This window comes from Phyllobates terribilis, unplaced genomic scaffold (assembly GCF_046119375.1).
Source record: "Phyllobates terribilis strain yellow unplaced genomic scaffold, ASM4611937v1 Scaffold_3__8_contigs__length_932513732, whole genome shotgun sequence".
Classification (NCBI taxonomy): domain Eukaryota; kingdom Metazoa; phylum Chordata; class Amphibia; order Anura; family Dendrobatidae; genus Phyllobates; species Phyllobates terribilis.
In genome coordinates, this window is record NW_027362763.1 from 268,917,667 (window position 1) to 268,938,620 (window position 20,954).

At 42.8% G+C, this 20,954-nt stretch overlaps 1 protein-coding gene across 1 annotated transcript in view; it reads right to left on the minus strand.

Moving 5' to 3' along the window:
- Positions 1-18,115: 18,115 nt before the first annotated feature.
- PPM1L (protein phosphatase, Mg2+/Mn2+ dependent 1L) overlaps positions 18,116-20,954 on the minus strand; it is a 291,218-nt gene continuing 288,379 nt past the window's right edge. Inside the window, exon 4 of the mRNA XM_073674810.1 lies at positions 18,116-19,085. Coding sequence (XP_073530911.1) covers positions 18,739-19,085 — 347 coding nt within the window. The 3' untranslated portion in view covers positions 18,116-18,738. The remainder of the gene's footprint in view (positions 19,086-20,954) is intronic.

The window sequence follows — 20,954 nt, forward strand, 5'->3', positions numbered from 1 at the left end:
ATAATGTCCCCAGCCTGGTATGTTATCCCCCATCCTGAAATAATGTCCTCCTTTCTGATATAATGTCCGCCATCCTGATAAAGATAAAATAGCCCCATCCTGATATATGTCCCCATCCTGGTATAATGTCCGCCATCCTGATATAATGTCCCCATCCTGATATAATGTCCACCTTTCTGGTATAATGTCCGCCATCCTAATATAATGTCCCCCATCCTGGTATAATGTCCGCTATCCTGATATAATGTCCCCCATCCTGGTATAATGTCCGTCATCCTGATATAATGTCCGCCATCTTGTTATAATGTCACTCATCCTGATATAATGTCATCCATCCTGGTATTATGTCCGCCATCCTGATATTATGTCCGCCATCCTGCTATAATGTCACCCATACTGATATAATGTCCGCCATCCTGGTATAATGTCCTCCACCCTGATATAATGTCCTCCACCCTGATGTAATGTCCTCCACCCTGATATGTCTCCATTCTGGTATAATGTCCTCCACCCTGATATAATGTCCTCCATCCTGGTATAATGTCCGCCATCCTGATATAATGTCCACCTTTCTGGTATAATGTCCGCCATCCTGATATAATCCTGGTATAATGTTTGCCATCCTGATATAATGTCCGCCATCCTGTTATAATGTCACCCATCCTGATATAATGTCCCCCATCCTGGCATAATGTCCACCATCCTGGTATAATGTCCATCATCCTGGTAAAATGTCCACCATCTTGTCATAATGTCACCAATCCTGATATAATGTCATCCATCCTGGTATTATGTCCGCCATCCTGGTAAAATGTCCGCCATCCTGGTATAATGTCACCCATCCTGATATAATGTCCGCCATCCTGGTATAATGTCCTCCACCCTGATGTAATGTCCTCCTCCCTGATATGTCTCCATCCTGGTATAATGTCCTCCATCCTGGTATAATGTCCGCCACCCTGATATAATGTCCTCCATCCTGGTATAATGTCCGCCATCCTGATATAATGTCCCCATCCTGATATAATGTCCACCTTTCTGGTATAATGTCCGCCATCCTGATATAATCCTGGTATAATGTTTGCCATCCTGATATAATGTCCGCCATCCTGTTATAATGTCACCCATCCTGATATAATGTCCCCCATCCTGGCATAATGTCCACCATCCTGGTATAATGTCCATCATCCTGGTAAAATGTCCACCATCTTGTCATAATGTCACCAATCCTGATATAATGTCATCCATCCTGGTATTATGTCCGCCATCCTGGTAAAATGTCCGCCATCCTGGTATAATGTCACCCATCCTGATATAATGTCCGCCATCCTGGTATAATGTCCTCCACCCTGATGTAATGTCCTCCTCCCTGATATGTCTCCATCCTGGTATAATGTCCTCCATCCTGGTATAATGTCCGCCACCCTGATATAATGTCCTCCATCCTGGTATAATGTCCGCCATCCTGATATAATGTCCAGCACCCTGATATAATGTCCTCCATTCTAATGTCCTTCATTCTGATATAATGTCCGCCATCCTGATATAATGTCCCCATCCTGGTATAATGTCCGCCTTTCTGGTATAATGTCAGCCATCCTGATAAAATGTCCCCATCCTGATATAATGTCCGCCTTTCTGGTATAATGTCTGCTATCCTGATATAATGTCCGCCATCCCGGTATAATGTCCGCCATCCTGGTATAATGTCCTCCATCCTGATATAATGTCTGCCATCCTGGTATAATGTCCTCCATCCTGTTATAATGTCACCCATCCTGATATGTCATCCATCCTGGTATAATGTCACCCATACTGATATAATGTCCGCCATCCTGATATAATGTCACCCATCCTGATATAATGTCCGTAATGCTGATATAATGTCCTCCATCCTGATATAATGTCCGCCATCCTGGTATAATGTCCTCCATCCAGGTATAATGTCCACCATCCTGATAAAATGTTCGCCATCCTGATAAAATGTCCTCCATCCTGATATAATGTCCTCCATTCTGATATAATGTCCTCCATCCTGTTATAATATCACCCATCCTGATATAATGTCCTCCATCCTGGTATAAAGTCCGCCATTCTGGTATAATGTTCCCCCAGCTAGGAGCTGACTTCTGCGGGCCGTCAAGGGCAGCGCATGACGTCACTGCCATGTGCAACCCATCATTGGCATGCCGACATATGCTGCCAGCCTTTGATTGTCCGGCAGCGTGTATTGCAGTGCTCCGTGGGTCTCTCCGTCACAATAGATTTCAGCAGTATGCGTCAGAGGATGCACATCCAGGTGAAATTGGTGTCAGCGGGCCACGCTCCAGCATGGGTCTGGTCCCGGTTGCACCCTCTATGACCGCGATCATTACTCCTCTGCTTGTTTTGTATGTTTTAATATAACAGTAACAGTATTGCAGTATATAGTGGAAATAATGATCACATATGAATCCAGCCTAATGCTGGATTTCATAGGAGTCTCAAGATGGGGGCACACAGCTGCATGGTAACCATACAGGCACATGACCACTGTATGTTGCGTTTGAGGTGGGCTTCACTCCTGAGCCAACTCCATACATGCGGATCCTGCTGTGGACGTACTGGTACTGTACAGTATATTCATCTGTGCAAAGGGATTAATATTTTGAATTGATTTTATGTATGTGCATGTGGAGTGGAGCGTCCTTATCCCAGCACTGGCTGACTTAAAGAACGGCAAAGAACAAATGCATTTATATTAAAACCATTTTTACATGCATAAAAAGTTGCATTTTGTACAAAATTATATAACTATGCAACATTTGACACACTGGATATCAGCTCTTTTTTTAACATCGAGAAGTGTGCTACCATGCTTATGTGGCGCCCCTGCAGGTTCAGTCGCCACAGAGGTACTGCATCTCACCCAGAGGTATGGTACCCCACTCTCAGGTAAGGAGGGAGTACTGCCCGGGACCCACCCACCTGCATCCAACACTACACCATTCCAGACCAGCAGGCGGGGCAAGATGCACTGGCTCATGCTGAGCCCTGTCCCTGGTTGGAAGTGGGGGGAACCGAGAGAGGGGGAACCATGTAGTGGGTGTGGGTGGAGGAAGCAGAACAGGGGAGCACTTTGAGTAGGAGTACAAAAAGGGAACCATCTTGGAAGAGTCAGTTCAGTCAGACATAGGAGTTCAGTCTGAGAGGAGCAGGAGCTCTGTAGTAGTTCTGCTCAGAGGAGAGGGCCTAGATTGAGAGGCCCAGGAGGACAGGCTGGAAGAGGATGGGAGCAGAGGGAAGGCTCCAGGAGAAGAGTTTGGTCACAAGGACATGAAGTTATCAGTGGTCCTTTTCCTTTAATCCAACAGGATGTACTATTTTCATTAAGAAAGGTAATACATGAATGCAAGGAACCTCCTAACCCTCCTCCACCTCTGCAAAGATGCTGGTTTTGCTACTTAGTCCAGTAGAGGGGATAAAAAATGTTTTTGTTTCATGGTTGCACCACCACTTACAACCTGCTGCCCTACACACCGGACCTCAGGTGCCTAGTGGCAAAAACGGCCCTGTGTACAAGCATTTTATCTGTGGACAGGATGGTATTGAGAAACTAAGCAGGGTGACATACAGGTTTGATGGAAAAGATTCAGTATAACTTTTAAATTGCAGTGGGGGTCCTACTGGTGATCGATAGGGAAGACAGTCAGTCACTGAATAGGACTTGCTAGACTCATATGTGTACAAAAAAACAAGGATTTTTTTATACCCAATGAATAAAATACTAGTTTTACTGAAATGTTTTTTTTCCTAAGTAGCTTAATATTGACAGGCAATAACGATATGAATTACTATAAATATTATAGACGCAATCAAAAGATTGCACACAATGAGTATAACTGAGCGTAGGCGCCTGCAAAATGAATCGCTATTGACGCATGTATTTGGATGGGCAGATGCTGATATCATCAAGCAGTGACAATGGTAAAGGCAGATTCCCCCTTTCAGGCAGATTCGGCCTGGAACCCGTTTTAAAAAGTGCTCAATAAATGTTAAAAAGAATAAACATATGTACATACAGTATGTCAGAACAACTTGCTGTGCACATGTTCCACCTCACTTCTCTTCATTTAACCGATTCAGGCTTGGAATGCTATGAAGTGGCCAAAAGAAATTACCGGTCCCATTCTATTATCAGGTCCCATTTGGAAGCCGCCGCTAAGGTATATCTGGAATTAAACAAAAAAACGCCTGCTGCAAAGTTGCCCCGAAAGACGTCTAAAAAGATGTCAGAAAAGACGTTTCAGGGAAAACGCCGCTGCATCTTCCTATACAGAAGAGATGTCCTGTGCACATACCCTTACATGATATATGTAGACGTGCTTAAAAAAGGCTTATGGTAGAAGAAAAGTGTTATACTAACTATTTTTACATTTTTACCTACCGTGCGCTAACAACTCCTTTTTATTTTGCTGAAGAATGGACTATACGCAGCCAGATGGCAAGCACTGGCACTGATACACCACAGGGTGCCACTTCAGCACTTGCCAGTAAGCCTATACTTGAACGGCTGATAAATGTTAATGTTTTGGATTGCTGTAGTCCTAATCCAATAGTCATACTGATAGAAAGTGTTGGTTGCAATTGGTGCAAAAATTGAGGAGACACAAGAAGGTGGTAAACACTTTTCACATTAGCTTGTGTGCAAGAAATGTCTTCATCCTTGGTGGTGGTCCTCATTCATGAGCTCGAGGTTTGATTCATACATTCCATTTTCATGCATATTGATATGTAATATTTCTTTTACATCGACTCCTGTGTACGGCTAACAAACAACCAAACACTGCATGTGATTCCAGCCCATATTCAAAACAAACAATTGCATTGTTTTTGCTGCGATTTTCCAAAATTGTGGTAAAATCGCAGCGTGATGGCATAGTGTGAACATAGCTTTAAACTGTTATGTAGAATGCATTCATTTATTCTGTTAACCAAAACACATGTCCATACTGACAAGGAAAAGGTATTTTATTTGCATTTTCCATTATTCCATTCAATTGCTTTTTTTGTTGTTTAATTAAAAATTAAAAGAAATATGGTCCCCTTCATGGAACAAATAATTTGTTGTCACCTTGAATGTTTTGGGATATAGAGAGAGAAATGTAATTCAGAGGAGGCAGAGCAATCTCTGGACATTGAATTATAAACTTGAAGGACTTCTATTTCACTTGCCAGGCTTTTTGTCAGTAGCCTTAATGCAATTTCACCATAGACCCGTATGTTCTCCAGATATCACCTCCATTAATGGCTTAATTTCATATTGATAGAGTTTCTAATATAACGAAAAAACATAGTATTTTTTTTTATTGTATACTAAATATACATCGGTTAAAGTTTAGTTGCGGAGCAAGTCCTGAAATATGATCTAGGAAAAAGATGTGCTGAAGAAACACTTGAGAAATGTTAGAAGCCACTGTTTTTTGGAAAAATGTATGTGATGTAGAACACAAGATTACAGTCATTTGAGACCCATTATAAAGGTCGAGTAGACCGCTCCACAGAGAAAATATATGACTGCAAGTTACAGTACGCTTTTCTATACAGAACTGCTCTTTTATTTCATCTCATTTTCACGGTTGATAAAGTGTATCAGGATCTTGAAGTGTTTGCTAGTGTATGCCAGCTCATGAATTTGCCAGATTTTGGCTTATTTCTATGACACTGGTGCTCCCAGCTCAGGCTGTGCAATACGTAGCAACAGTGCACAGTTTAAAGGGACACAGTATGACTGCTCAAACCAAGTACAGGAGCTCAGTGCACTCTTGGGGTGGCCAAACATTTAAGTGCCCTTACCCACCTCCAGTTGAAACCAGAAGTTTACATACACTATATAAAAAGACACACATGCATGTTTTTCTCAATATCTGACATGAAATCAGAATAAACCTTTCCCGTTTTAGGTCAATTAGGATTACCATAATTTTTAATATTTGCCAAATGCCAGAATAATGAGAGAGAGAGAGAATGTTTTAAGGCATTTTTATTACTTACCGCAAAGTCAAAAGTTTACATACATTTCATTAGTATTTGGTACCATTGCCCTTAAACTGAATGACTTGGGTCAAACGTTTGGGATATCCTTCCACAAACTTCTCACAATAGTTGGTCGGAATTTGAGCCCACTCCTCCTGACAAAACTGGTGTAACTGATCCAGGTTTGTAGGTCGCCTTGCTCGCACCTGCCTTTTCAGCTTTGCCCATAAATTTTCAATAGGATTGAGATCAGGGATTTGTGATGGCCACTCCAAACCATTGACTTTGTTATCCTTAAGCCACTTTGTTACCATTTTGGCAGTATGCTTCGGGTCATTGTCCATTTGGAAGACCCATTTCCGCCCCAAGCTTTAACTTCCTGGCTGATGTCTTCTTGAGATGTTGCTTCAGTATTGCCACATAATCATCTTTTCTCATGATGCCATCTATTTTGTGAAGTGCACCAGTCCCTCCTGCAGTAAAACCACACAACATGATGCAGCCACCCCTGTGTTTCACAGTTGGGATGATGTTCTTAGGCCCCCAAGCTTCTTCCTTTTTCCTCCAAACGTAACAATGGTCATTATGCCCAAAAAGTTCAATTTTAGTTTCATCAGACCACAGGACATGTCTCCAAAAATTAAGGTCTTTGCTCCTGTGTGCATTTGCAAACATTAATCTGGCTTTTTTTATGTTTCTTTCTGGAGTAATGTCTTCTTCCTGGCAGAGTGGCCTTTCAGCCCATGTTGATAGAGTACTCGTTTCACTGTGGTTATTGACACAATCTTACTGGCTTCCGCCATCATTTTCACAAGGTCTTTTGCTTTTGTCCTTGGGTTGATATGCACGTCGGACCAAAGCACTTTTATCCCTGGGACACAGAACCCGTCTCCTTCCTGAGCGGTATGATGGCTGGACATTCCCATCTTGTTTGTACTTGCGTATAATTGTTTGTACAGATGAACGAGGCACCTTCAGGCATCTTGAAATTGTACCCAAGGACGAGCCACACTTGTGCTAGTCCACAATTCTCTTCCTGAGATCTTGACTGATTTCTTTAGGCTTTCCCATGATGCTACACAAAGAAGCAGTGTGTTTTAGGTATGCATTAAAATATATCCACAGGTGTGTCTCTAATTAACTCAGATGTTGCCAAAAAAATCAGATGCTTCCAAATACATCACATCATCATATGGGCAGTCCAGAATTGTTTTTTTTTTTTAAACCAATTATTTTTATTTAGGTTTCAAAAATTTACAGCAAACAGTTATCAATATACATATAACAATTCACATAACGTGTAGTAATACAGTCAAAACCCTCTCCCCCCTCCCCCCTCCCGCCAATACTCCTTATGCCGGGCATACCTGGGAACATTGACAATCATATTACCGCCATCCATGCGGACCATATTTTCCCAAAAGTTCTCTCTCCATGCCTCCGCCTGTAAATGCTTTCCTCTAAATGCATTACCGTACGTGTCTGAGCAATAAATTCCCTCCTAGTGGGGGGTTCCGAATCTGTCCATTTTCGTGCTATTAGTTTGCGTGCCACATATAGCAATCGCGCTATCGCCACTTTGTAATGTTCTGAGACAGGTATTCCATCCACCTCCCCCAAAACACACAGCACCGGGTTTCTGTCAATTGTACATGTATAAGCCCTCTCAATTTTGTTAACAACGACCAACCAATAAGCCACTAGCCGTGGGCATGACCATAGCATGTGTAGCAGTCCGGCCTGGTCCGTGCCACATCTAGGGCAACTGGAATCTCCCCTCAAGCCCGCCTTGTACAGGCGCAGCGGTGTTTTGTATGTCCTATGTATTATGTATAATTGGGAGATCCGTGCCTGCTCGCTTAGAGAGATCTTCGGGACATATTCTAGAATTGCCTCCCATTGTTCTGTTGTGAGGGTACCCACCTCCCTTTCCCATTTACTCTTTGCAATGAAGTGATTTCCCCCCAGATAGAAGTGCAGTAGGTCATGATATAAGCTCGATATGACTCCCCTCGTCCCTCCCTTCATACATACAGAGTCTAGTACAATGTCACCCTGAACCGTCATGGCTCCCAATCCACACTGTGCCCTCCAAGCATGTCGAAGCCTATAGTATTGAAATCCCCATACCAAAGGCAAATCAAATTCTTCTCTCAATTTCTCAAAGGTCTTCAGGTCCGTTCCACTCTGCAGCTGGCACACATATCTCACTCCTTGCGCCTTCCAATTGCCCATTTGACACAGCTTATTAAGTTCCAGCAGATGTTCATTGCCCAACACCGGTGAGTACTTAGTCAGCCCGTCCACCCCCCTGATCTTTTTAATAGTGTCCCATACCTTCTGAGTCAAGCCTAAGGTAGGATATATTGCTCCCAATTTCTTAAAGGTACCATCCTCTAACGCCTGGACCAGTGGGCGTCTCCCCGACACATGTACCAGCACCCGGCAAGCTGCCCCTCCACAATCGGGTTCTCTCCATCCCCTGACATGCTGGCCCTGTACTGCCAGGGATTGGGTGCGGCCAATCCTCCCTCCTCCTTCCCATTTTGCAGCGTTCCCAATTTAATCCTTGCCTGCCTCTTGCCCCATATCAAGGATCTGAAGATAGAATCTATACCCTGAAACCGTTTTTTTGGTAGCCATATCGGTGAGTTGTGCAAAACGTACATTAGTTGTGGCATAAGGACCATCTTAATCAGGTTAGTTCTACCCGTCACCGTCAAAGCCAATTGGCACCATGCGCCTATTTTCTTTTTAAATTTCTCTAGCAGAGGAACTAAATTCAGATCCGTGAATCGTGTCAATGGAAGCGCCACCCATATCCCAAGGTATTTAAATTGTGAAACCAGCTGGAGCTGCTTCCCCCTCTCATCTATCTCCTCCGCTTTTATTGGTCTATCTACAGCCATGACATAAGACTTGTGCCAGTTTATCTCCAGTCCCGAAATGCTCCCAAAGTGTTTAATTACATCCATCGTGCACCCCAATGTCTCTCCTGCATTTTCCAGAAATAACAGGATGTCATCGGCATACAGTGATATTTTTTCTTCCAGCCTCCCAAATTTAAATCCGACCACTCCTCTCTCAGCTCTTATTTTGGCCGCCAGGGGCTCCACTGCCACCGCAAACAATAGCGGGGACAGCGGGCACCCCTGCCTTGTGCCCCTATGTAAGTCAAACATCCCGGACCGTTCACCATTCACCTTAACTACCGCCCTTGGGGATGAGTACAATAACTTCACCCAGGCCATGAATGCGGGACCAAATCCCATTATTTCCATGATTTTCCATAAATATTTCCATTCCACGCTATCAAATGCTTTTCTAGCGTCCAATGACATCACTATTCTCCCGCCACCATTATCAGCAGGCAGCTGCATATTAAGAAATAATCTTCTCAAGTTAACAGCCGTGGAGCGGTTGGGCATAAAGCCCGACTGGTCCTCGTGAATAACAGTATGCGCAACCCCGGTGAGCCGGATGGCCAGGATCTTAGCGAGTATTTTGACATCCGTTGTCAACAACGATATGGGCCTATACGACTCCGCATCCATGGGGTCTTTCCCCTCCTTTGGCAGAACCACTATCACCGCTTCCTCCATTGATCTCGGTAACGCCCCCTTCACCAAAGCCTCATCAAACACAGATTTCAATTTTGGAGCTAGCAGTTCCACCAGCTCCCTGTACACCTCCCCAGGTAGACCATCAGCACCCGGTGATTTGTTATTGGGCATAGACAGAATTGCACATTCCACCTCCTCCACACTCACAGGTTCATCCAACCTCATCCTATCTTCCTCAGACAATTTAGACAGTGAGATGCCTTCCAAAAATTCCTCTACGGCCCCCTCCGTGTCCCGTACTCTTGAATTGTACAGTGCCATGTAATATTCCTTGAAGACCTCCAATATGTCCTTTGTGTCTGTCAGAGTCGTCCCCGTTTGGTCTCTCAACCTGTACACCCTGGAAGACTCCCTCTGTGCCGCAGATATCACCGCCAACAAGCGACCCACTCTCTCTCCTTCCTCAAAGAATTGGGCTTGCTGAAATGCCCTTTTCCTCTCAGCTTGCATCATGTGCAGTTTATTAACTGCCTCCTGTGCCAATTTTAGTCTATTGTGAGCTACACTCGTTGGCGCCAAAATCATGTCTGCCTCTGCCCTTGTCAAGTCATCCTTTATTTGTTGATCTGCCAATTTAGTTTTGGTCTTACACCGTGAGATCTCACTTATAAAGAGTCCCCTCGTAAATGCCTTCATAGCCTCCCACACCACTGTGGCCTCAGCACTCCCTTCATTCACTTGGAAGAAGTGCTCTAGTTCTTTGGTTATGCCACCCATATCCACCACTTTAAGCCACGTCGGGTGAAGACGCCAACCTCCCCTCTGACCCTGAGCAGATCCCACTAGATGCGTGACAACCATAGGACTATGATCCGATAGAGTCCTCTGTAGGTATTCCACCTCCCCAACCATCCCATCCATAGCAGTATCCCCAAAAGCCAGGTCTATCCTTGACAGTGTTCCGTGTGTAGCCGAATGACACGAGAAGGTCCTCTTACCCTCATTTCGTACTCTCCACAGATCCACCAGCCCCAGCTCCCCCACGTAGGTGCCAAATGCAGTCATTCCGTCCCGTCCAGCTTCCATACCTGCCGGACGTACTTTATCCCAGTAATCATTCATGGTGTTGTTAACATCTCCCATAATCAACATCGGAGCCTCCCCCCATCTGGCCGTCAAGTCCATTACTGCTTGAAGTTCCTTTTTAGAATAAGGTGGAGGGATATATAAAGCCACTAAAATCATTTTGTGTCCATACAATCTGCACGCAATCCATACATACTGCCCTTCACTGTCTACTTGCACTGCCAGCTCTTCATAATGTGCGTTTTTGTGTATTAGGACTGACACCCCCCTGGAGTACGAGGAATAAGTGGAATGATATGTCTTTAACATCCACCCTCTCGATAGCCAGTGCCTAGTATCTCTAGTGAGATGGGTCTCCTGTAAGCACGCAATCATAGGATCACAAGATCTGATGTGATTCAGAACTGCTGCCCTCTTAATCCTGTCAGATATACCACGTACATTCCAACTTAAAATCCGAACCGTACGGTTACTCATTGTGCATTAGAAAAAACAATCCACCATCATCAAGTAACATCTTTCCATTTTGTTCCCAAGCATACCAGGTCAAACAGCATAAGCAACCCCATTTTCCCGCAAATCCAACCCATCCAACTCCCCCCCACCCCCTCCCCCCACCCTTCTCTTGTCACTCTCTTCCCAACGTGAGAGTGGGAGCTCAAAGAACCTGAGCAACATCGTAGTATACCGCATATCAACATGCGCCGTGTCCTCCTCCAGCATTGGCAGTCTCTCCACCACATAATCAATAGTATGCATAGTCCCGAACCATTAATCAAACAAATTAACTATAAAACTATAAAACGTAGATCCCAGCGTGGGTTTCTCCCCCTCCTCTGCGGTTTCGCAGAGCAATGCAGAGCCACAACCCTGTCCAGTGGTCAGGATAGCAGGGTCGTGCATTCACCGTGCCGAGTCCTCAGCTTCTCTCAATTTGCTCCGGTTCCGCTCCAACCACGAGGCGGCCTCTACCGGTGATGGGAAAAAATTGACCTTTCCAAAGGCTTCCACTCTTAATTTGGCAGGATAAATTGTAGAGTATTTCACATTCAAAGAGCGGAGCTGTTTCTTCACTTCACCATACCGTAGCCGCAGCTTTTGCACCTCAGCCGAGTAATCCGGGTATATTTCAATGCGTTTGCCCTCCAGGGTAAGATCTGTCAATTTTCTGGCCTTACGTAAGATAGTGTCCCGGTCTCTGCAGTTCAGGATTCTGGCTAACATCGTACGAGGGCCCTCTCCAGGCACTGGGGGTCTCATGGGCACTCGATGGGCACGCTCCACAGCAAACACCCTCGACAGGATATTAGACCCAAACTTTTCCAGCAGCCAGGTTTCAACAAAGGTCGTGGGGTCAGCACCCTCAGCTCTTTCAGGGATGCCCACAATACGCAAATTGTTCCTGCGTGACCGGTTTTCCAGGTCATCGTTTTTGTTAGCCACTACCGTGATCCTCTGAGTGTGCTGTTGCTGCGTCTTTTGCACTGAGGTTAAATGATCTTCTGTTACACCAACTCTGCCCTCCACCTCAGTCAATCTGGCTGTAACTTTCTGCATAGAAGCCTCAATGCCTCCCATGTCGGCTTTCAGACCATTCACCTGCTTTGTCAGAGCAGTTAAAGCAGTCTTGCAGTATAAGACAGCCTGGAATACATCTCGCAGAGTAGGCTCTGCCTCATCTGAACTTTCAGCTGCCAGCACAGTGTCACCATCCCCCTCCTCCTGCTGTTCATTATGTAGCACAGGCACAGGCATCTCCTCACCATCTTCCTCCTCATCTCCATGCTTCTCACTGCCTTCACTTCCTTCTTCATCTGCCTTCATGCCCCTCGCATACCTGTGCAGCCGTGCTGAAGCCTCCAGCCTCCGTGCATAGGCTGTGTTCCTACTTCCCGCCTCTTCCTCTGTCTCGGTGCCATCTTGGGCTGAGGCACTGCTGCAGGCCCCGGCATCCTTCTGCCTTTTGCGGCCCATGTTGGACTCTCTGAGTCTGGCAGAAGCTCGCCTCTGACTCCCGGGACCCTCAGACAGCAGTTCCTGATAAGGGATTTGGCTGGTTCGGGCTCTGTGCAGGATAATTGAAGCTAATGGTGGTGGAGAGGCACTGCCACCCGACCTCTCACATCAAGAGCTAGGCCACGCCCCCCGTCCAGAATTGTTTAAAGGCATAGTAATCTTAGTGTATGTAAACTTTTGACTTTGCAGTAAGTAATAAAAATGCCTTAACACATTCTCTCTCTCATTATTCTGGCATTTGGCAAATATTAAAAATTATGGTAATCCTAATTGACCTAAAACGGGAAAGGTTTATTCTGATTTCAAGTCAGATATTGAGAAAAAACATGCATATGTGTCTTTTTATAGTGTATGTAAACTTCTGGTTTCAACTGTACATTTTTTCCATCTATCTCCTACCTTCTCCAGGTCTATAATATCAGAGATGTCAATCAAAGAAGAGGGAGGTGGAGATGAAGGGAAAACAAATAGGTGGGATGGTGTACTTAAATGTTTAGCCATGCCCCGGTTCACCGAGCGCCTGTACTTGGTTTGAACAGTCATTTTGTGCTGACAGAGTCCCTTTGAGTTAAAAAAGCCTTGTTGTAGATCACCACATAGTGAGTGGCTGAAGGCATCGCAGCTGTGAAGGAGCACAACAGCACTCTTTCGTGCTGCTCCATTTTCAGGATCAGAAAGGATCCCGGTGGTCAAACCATCATTAAGCCGTGAGTAATGACATACCTAAGTGGTATACCGTTCCACCAATTTTCGTGGGAATAACTCTAGGGTTTTTGGAGGTTTTTTTGGCTGTTAGTTTGATAAATATTTTATTGTTGTATAGTACCTGAACATCAACAATGACAGTTTGTGGATGTTGATTGTATCACTGGACTCAAGGTACGAAGACCCCAACTGATTTTTGCTGTTGTTTTGAAGTCACTTTTATTTCTTGCTTTGTGGTATTTGTGACCAATTCTTCAAAATTGCGCATGTGGTCCAAGAGCTTTGCATCAAGTAGAAAATATTCTTTATTTTTGTCTTTAACCTTTTTACAACTTTTTAGCTTAAAAAGTCGCATTCTTTGGAAAACCGTGCAAAAATAGGCGAAATCATATATAATAACCCCTGAAATAAAGGCACAAATTGAACGATGAATATGACCCAAACAAAAAAATAGGCACAAAACATTAAAAACTCGACAAAAACAGGTGCAAATGCAATTTGGGCCCTAATTGCTAACACTACACGGATGACTTAGTAAATGGAAGGTGACTATGCTACTGATCACCGTGTTCCTCTGTTAGGCTTGGTTCCTAGGTTCTAAAATCCTTGTATATTTTCCTCACCTATTCATACGCATATGTTTGTCTTCTGTGGTGGAAACACACCAAAAATGCAACAATATAATGCCAGAGCAGCAGATTAACCTGTAGATTTAGGGTTCCCATTTAAATGAATGGGTACCTTTGAAATGAAAAGCACCAAAAAGGTTTGTTTCCACCACAGAAATTGACATGCTGTGGATCTAAAAAAAATAAAATAAAAGAACACACAAGGCAATTGCTGTCAATGTCACCCAAAAAACAAAAGCACAGCATGCTGTTAAGTTAGAATGAGTCCACTATCGCAGGTCTTTATTGGTGTTGGTCTTCTCATATGGGCCAAAGGGACATTTTGGGCGCCCTTAGGTGTGTCGTGGGTTGCAAAGGTTGAGGTCACACACAGTACGGACCCTGGAGCCTGTCTACCCGATTCTAAATTCCCTCCGAAAAGTGAAAGCAGCAACAGGATTAAAACTTCTATTTTCCTTTCTATTTCTGTTTTTATAAATGTTCCATATATTATCTGACCATCAAACAATTAATAACATTGTATTTATTATTGCAATTAGACTTTTTCTGAATAATAAGATAAAATAATTCAGTAAATACTAATAAATTATTGGACAAACTTGTGTTTGGGATGTTTACAAATACTGTTGGGTCTGAGAGTTCTTATAGAGCTTCTGCGAATTGACTCATTGAGCCATAACAATCAGATTAATTCCCAACCCATCACAATTATGCCGGGCAGCACGGTGGCTCAGTGGTTAGCTTTGCAGCGCTGGGGTCCTGGGTTCAAATCCCACCAAGGACAACATCTGCAAAGAGTTTTTATGTTCTCCCCGTGTTTGCTTGGGTTTCCTCCGGGTTCTCCAGTTTCCTCCCCCACTCCAAAGACTGTAGATTATGAGCCCCAATGAGGACAGTGCCGATAATATCTGTAAATTGTCAAGCGCTGCAGATTAAGTTGGCGCTATATAAATAAAAAGATTATTATTAACTATACACTTTTCTATACAGAAATAAAAATAGAAGAAAATATCTCTATTTTAAATGTTTTACATTGCAAGATAAAACCCCATTACTGAATTTAAAGGTGTATTCCAAAAATCACAATATGCTCTTATTTATAATTATATACACATATATTTATTATTTTGTGCTGAAATAAAACACTTTTAAATCTGCACATATCAACATTCTAAGGAAGCTCCTACAGCCTCTATTTACCGTCCAGTTGCCATTGGTACCGTCTTCTAGTAGTCTGTGAGCCTGGTCAGGTCTCTCAGTTGGCAATGGCATGCTGCCAGCATAGCTCTGCTGAGGGACATTTGTGGAACAAGGCTCCACCGGTGAGGGATGATGTCACGGAAAGGGACAGAGCCTCCTTCATCACAGTACAGAGGGCTCATACCAGGAAGCAATGGAGTGCCTGTGTACAGGTAACTCACAGGAGAGATATACTGCAGGATGGAGATCTGTATACAGAGTCTGAGAGAAGAGACATACTGCATGATGGGCTGTATACAGTGTTTTGATTGGACATACAGTACAGACCAAAAGTTTGGACACACCTTCTCATTTAAAGATTTTTCTGTATTTTCATGACTATGAAAATTGTACATTCACAATGAAGGCATCAAATCTATGAATTAACACATGAGGAATTATATACTTAACAAAAAAGTGTGAAACAACTGAAAATATGTCTTATATTCTAGGTTCTTCAAAGTAGCCACCTTTTGCTTTGATGACTGCTTTACACACTCTTGGCATTCTCTTGATGAGCTTCAAGTGGTAGTCACCGGAAATGGTCTTCCAACAATCTTGAGGGAGTTCCCAGAGATGCTTAGCACTTGTTGGCCATTTTGCCTTCACTCTGCGGTCCAGCTCACCCCAAACCATCTCGATTGGGTTCAGGTCTGGTGACTGTGGAGGCCAGGTCATCTGGCGTAGCACCCCATCACTCTCCTTCTTGGTCAAGTAGCCCTTACACAGCCTGGAGGTGTGTTTGAGGTCATTGTCCTGTTAAAAAATAAATGATGGTCCAACTAAATGCAAACCGGATGGAACAGCGTGCCGCTGCAAGATGCTGTGGCAGCCATGCTGGTTCAGTATGCCTTCAATTTTGAATAAATCCCCAACAGTGTCACCAGCAATGCACCCCCACACCATCACACTTCCTCCTCCATGCTTCACGGTGGGAGCCAGGCATGTAGAGTCCATCCGTTCACCTTTTCTGCGTCGCACAAAGACACGGTGGTTGGAACCAAAGATCTCAAATTTGGACTCATCAGACCAAAGCACAGATTTCCACTGGTCTAATGTCCAATCCTTGTTTTCTTTAGCCCAAACAAGTCTCTTCTGCTTGTTGCCTGTCCTTAGCAGTGGTTTCCTAGCAGCTATTTTACCATGAAGGCCTGCTGCACAAAGTCTCCTCTTAACAGTTGTTGTAGAGAAGTGTCTGCTGCTAGAACTCTGTGTGGCATTGACCTGGTCTCTAATCTGAGCTGCTGTTAACCTGCGATTTCTGAGGCTGGTGACTCAGATAAACTTATCCTCAGAAGCAGAGGTGGCTCTTGGTCTTCCTTTCCTGGGGCGGTCCTCATGTGAGCCAGTTTCTTTGTAGCTCTTGATGGTTTTTGTAACTGCACTTGGGGACACTTTCAAAGTTTGCCCAATTTTTCGGACTGACTGACCTTCATTTCTTAAAGTAATGATGGCCACTCGTTTTTCTTTACTTAGCTGCTTTTTTTTTGCCATAATACAAATTCTAACAGTCTATTCAGTAGGATTATCAGCTGTGTATCCACCTGACTTCTGCACAACACAACTGATGGTCCCAACCCCATTTATAAGGCAAGAAATCCCACTTATTAAACCTGACAGGGCACACCTGTGAAGTGAAGACCATTTCCGGTGACTACCTCTTGAAGCTCATCAAGAGAATGCCAAGAGTGTGCAAAGCAGTCATCAAAGCAAAAGGTGGCTACTTTGAAGAACTTAGAATATAAGACATATTTTCAGTTGTTTCACACTTTTTTGTTAAGTATATAATTCCACATGTGTTAATTCATAGTTTTGATGACTTCAGTGTGAATGTACAATTTTCATAGTCATGAAAATACAGAAAAATCTTTAAATGAGAAGGTGTGTCCAAACTTTTGGTCTGTACTGTATATGTTGCAGGATGGGCTGTATACAAGGGCTTGAAAAGAGCAAAATACTGAAGGATAAGCTGTATACAGGAGGCTGAGAGAAGCAAGAGATTGTAGGATGTGCTGTATACAGAGACTGAAAAAAGAGACATACATACTGCAGGATGGGCTGCATACAGTGGTCTGAGAGAAGAGCTATACTGCAGGATGAGTCTCTGTATACAGGGAACAGAAAGGAGAATATACTGCAGGATGTGGCTCTGAATAGAGAGGCTGAAATTAGTTGAGCTGTGTTGGTTGTCTGGTGCTGGGAGACCAGTGATGTGAAACCTACAAATGCCGCTTTGTTGATTCATGTGACAGAGGATTATCTTCTGCAATATGCATCAATAGAGTGACATTTGCAGTTTCACAAGATTTATCTGTTAGCATCAGTCAAGAAACACAGCTTTGCACTGGTGTGTGGAGGTGTGCAGGACGGTGGAGCTCTGCTAGAACCAGCTAATGATGTAAAACCACACAGGCAGCTATACTGATGTAGGTGGCAGAAGATAAAATCAGTCAGGCAGGGTACTGAACAGGGAGAGTGCACAGAAGCTTAAAGTGAATTCTACACTTAGATTAGCTTGATGATAACTCAGAGAGATGGGGCTTGTCACTTATAACTTATTGTGATATACTGTATGATTAAAACTTTGACCACAATGGTCAAGACAAACTGGTCACATAGATTATCCCATGAGCAAGATATCTTTGTTAATGCCACAGGGCAGTACTTATGTTCCTAAGTTTTGTCTCTGAACGTTCACTTACTTAGTGAATAATGCGTTCATCACATCCATATAGGCTGTAGTGTCTTGGGGATCAAATTTTAAAGCACCTGTATGTCGGAGTGTCTTTATAGCTAGGCTATAGTCATTCCTGGAACCAACATGTAGAAATTTAATAATCTAGTTATGATAAAACACCAAAGTTTGTCACGGTTGTTTTGGAGATTTTATTAGATGTCTATCATCCAAGTTTTAAAATATCAAAGTATGGAGTCTCCTCTTCATGTGCTAATAATGAGAACAAACCATAGAAGATTGGTAGGCAAACAGTTCAGCAGGTAAGCTTTAAATTAGCAGTGACATCATCATTATAATAATAGTAATAATAATAATACATCTTTACAACTTTTTTACAATGTTTCACCAGGACTCTCCTTGGATATACATTAGACAAATGGTTGGTAAAAGTGAACACTTACTTTATTCATTGACAGTGTGGCATGGATCTCAAATCTCCTATAATGCAGCATGATACCTTCTCACCTCCACCCAAAAACAATGCTTTAAAGTCTCCTTGAAGAGGTAACACTTTCTTTTAATACAGACAATTGCTTATTAAGAATGTAACAATGTTGGGTCACATAGTATATACTTTCTGTGTGCTCATAAGTTTACAGTTGATGGATTGAATAGCTGCATGAGCCCATGATAAGGTCTAGGACATGGATATGGAGTCATGAGGCAATCTCAATAATGTTTCCACAGTTTCCTACTTAGTTAAAATAAAATTGTTTGCCTTAAGTCCGTCTGTACATAAGTAAATAACTTATTGTTCATCTGTTCTACTACTATTCCTGAACTTTACTACCATGACTGTTATGTTATCAGGACATCCTCTGTAGAAGGACTGTAACACAATGCTTTTGGCTCCGAAGTGAGGTTCATCCAGACGTTCCTTAATAAACCGGACAGCTTCCTCGTTGCTGAAGGCGTCCCATAACCCATCAGATGCCAGGATCATGAATTCTGGTTGTAGCTTGTCGAGGTCAAAGCTCAGGATATCAGGGTCTGATATTATGACGTTCAGATTTTTCAAGGGATAATCCCCTAAAGAACGAGACATTGCCAAAATTCCTTGAACTCTCCAAGAACCATTGAAACTGATGAAACCACCTGGAAAGCAAAAAACAATGAGACTATTATTCACTAATTTCCACACAATAGCGAGTACATTCCTGCATGATTGAAGTAACTCGTAATGTCAGGACGGCTTCCATCTGTCTACAGTAATGAACTATAAGGTAAATTATGAGCTGGTTATTACTTTTATGTTCCAATAAACTCAGCTAGCTATTAAAGGCCATTCTGACACCACCGTTACCCCACCAGCAAACTTAGGATACATATTCTCAGAGAAATCTGCTTCTTTCTCTTTCAGGACTGATCTTTCAATCCCAATTCATGGGTAAACTCTGTGTCAGTGCATACAGACTTCCCCATTACTGAGATAGGAGATGGCAGTCGGTGCTCATAACATTCTATGGAGAAAGGATAGACATTCTGCTGCAAGTTTTCTTGAAACGACAATTGCAATTCTCCATAGAACTTTATGAGCACCAACTGTCATCTCCTATGTCAATAATGGGGAAATCTGTATTCACTTATGAGAAATTTTACCTGAAAATTGAGAATGAAGAAATACTAGAGGAGAAAGAATCAGATTTCACAAAAAAATATATATTCCAAAGTTTCTGATTGTGACATATACTATTGATTTATGGAAGAAAAAAAAAAAAAAATGGCGGTTACTCTTTAAACGATTTCTGTGTATGAATGAGCAACTCAACAAAACAGCAGTTCACAGACGGAGTTGTGGCTAAATGTTATGCTGATCACAGCACATACCGGTAGAGAAATCTTTGTGATGCCTCCTAATTCTCCAGGGACTAATCACAGGGAATAAATGAGAACACCACGTACTCGGCACATCATTGTTTGCATGCCGCTTCTCTAAAAGTGGTTTTCAGGTCATTGGTAACTGCGTATGAGGTTTGCAGAATGAATCAGTGATCAGGATTGTTTGCTCAGTTATTAGTTTTTTTGAGCAATAAATACATTTTATGTGCTTTCTTACATTTCATGTAAGCCTTCAATAAAGCTGAATCCAGGACCTGAGAATAATCTATAAAGCTGTATACACATGGGAATTATTTATGGTCGTCCAGTGTTTTTCTCAATTTGTGTCTATAGAGCGCGCACATCCATTCTTCAGCCACAACCTTATTTGTACATTTCAACATTTTTTTTCTTAATTGATCTTATATCTCTCTCCATCTCACATTCATCCATCCTATCAAATCTCTATTCCATCAAGGGAAAACTAAAATGTAATGGCATAAATTATTCCTGGAAAACTTCTATGCGGTTTTATATGGAAAATTTACTTGTAGTGTTTCTATGCACCTTGGAGAACTTGTTACAGTATATCGGAGACTACAACTGTTTTACTTGTCACTTTAAGAAATATGGCACAGTATCAATAATGTGAAAATGAGGACTTCAAAGTGGATCTACTCCAAAATTCACAATGCAACCTGCATACCTTATTAAACAGGTAGACCTGATGTGACTTGCGTAGTTACTATGAAAATCCATATCAGAATGGCTGTATAATCTGAAGGGTGGAGATTGAGTATAAACTTTCAAAAATGATTATACAGCCATTCTGACATGGATTATAAAAGAGATTTATTAATGTATGCAGGCTGTATTGTAAAATTTGCCATCAGATTTGCTTTAAAGAGGCCATGCCATTGGTTGCAAAATTAATTCTTCTTTTCACAATGGAAATCCAAAAATCTGACATGCCTGAACCTTTTCTCCCCAAATATTTTCCCCTAGGGGAGAGACAGAACATCACCATACATACCAGATGGTCGGCCGACTCAGCTGTATTCGTCGGGCACATCCGATATTCATCTAATTTGTTTGCCCACTTTTCGCTCTACAGACTACATAGGGGCCACTGATGGATTTACAGGT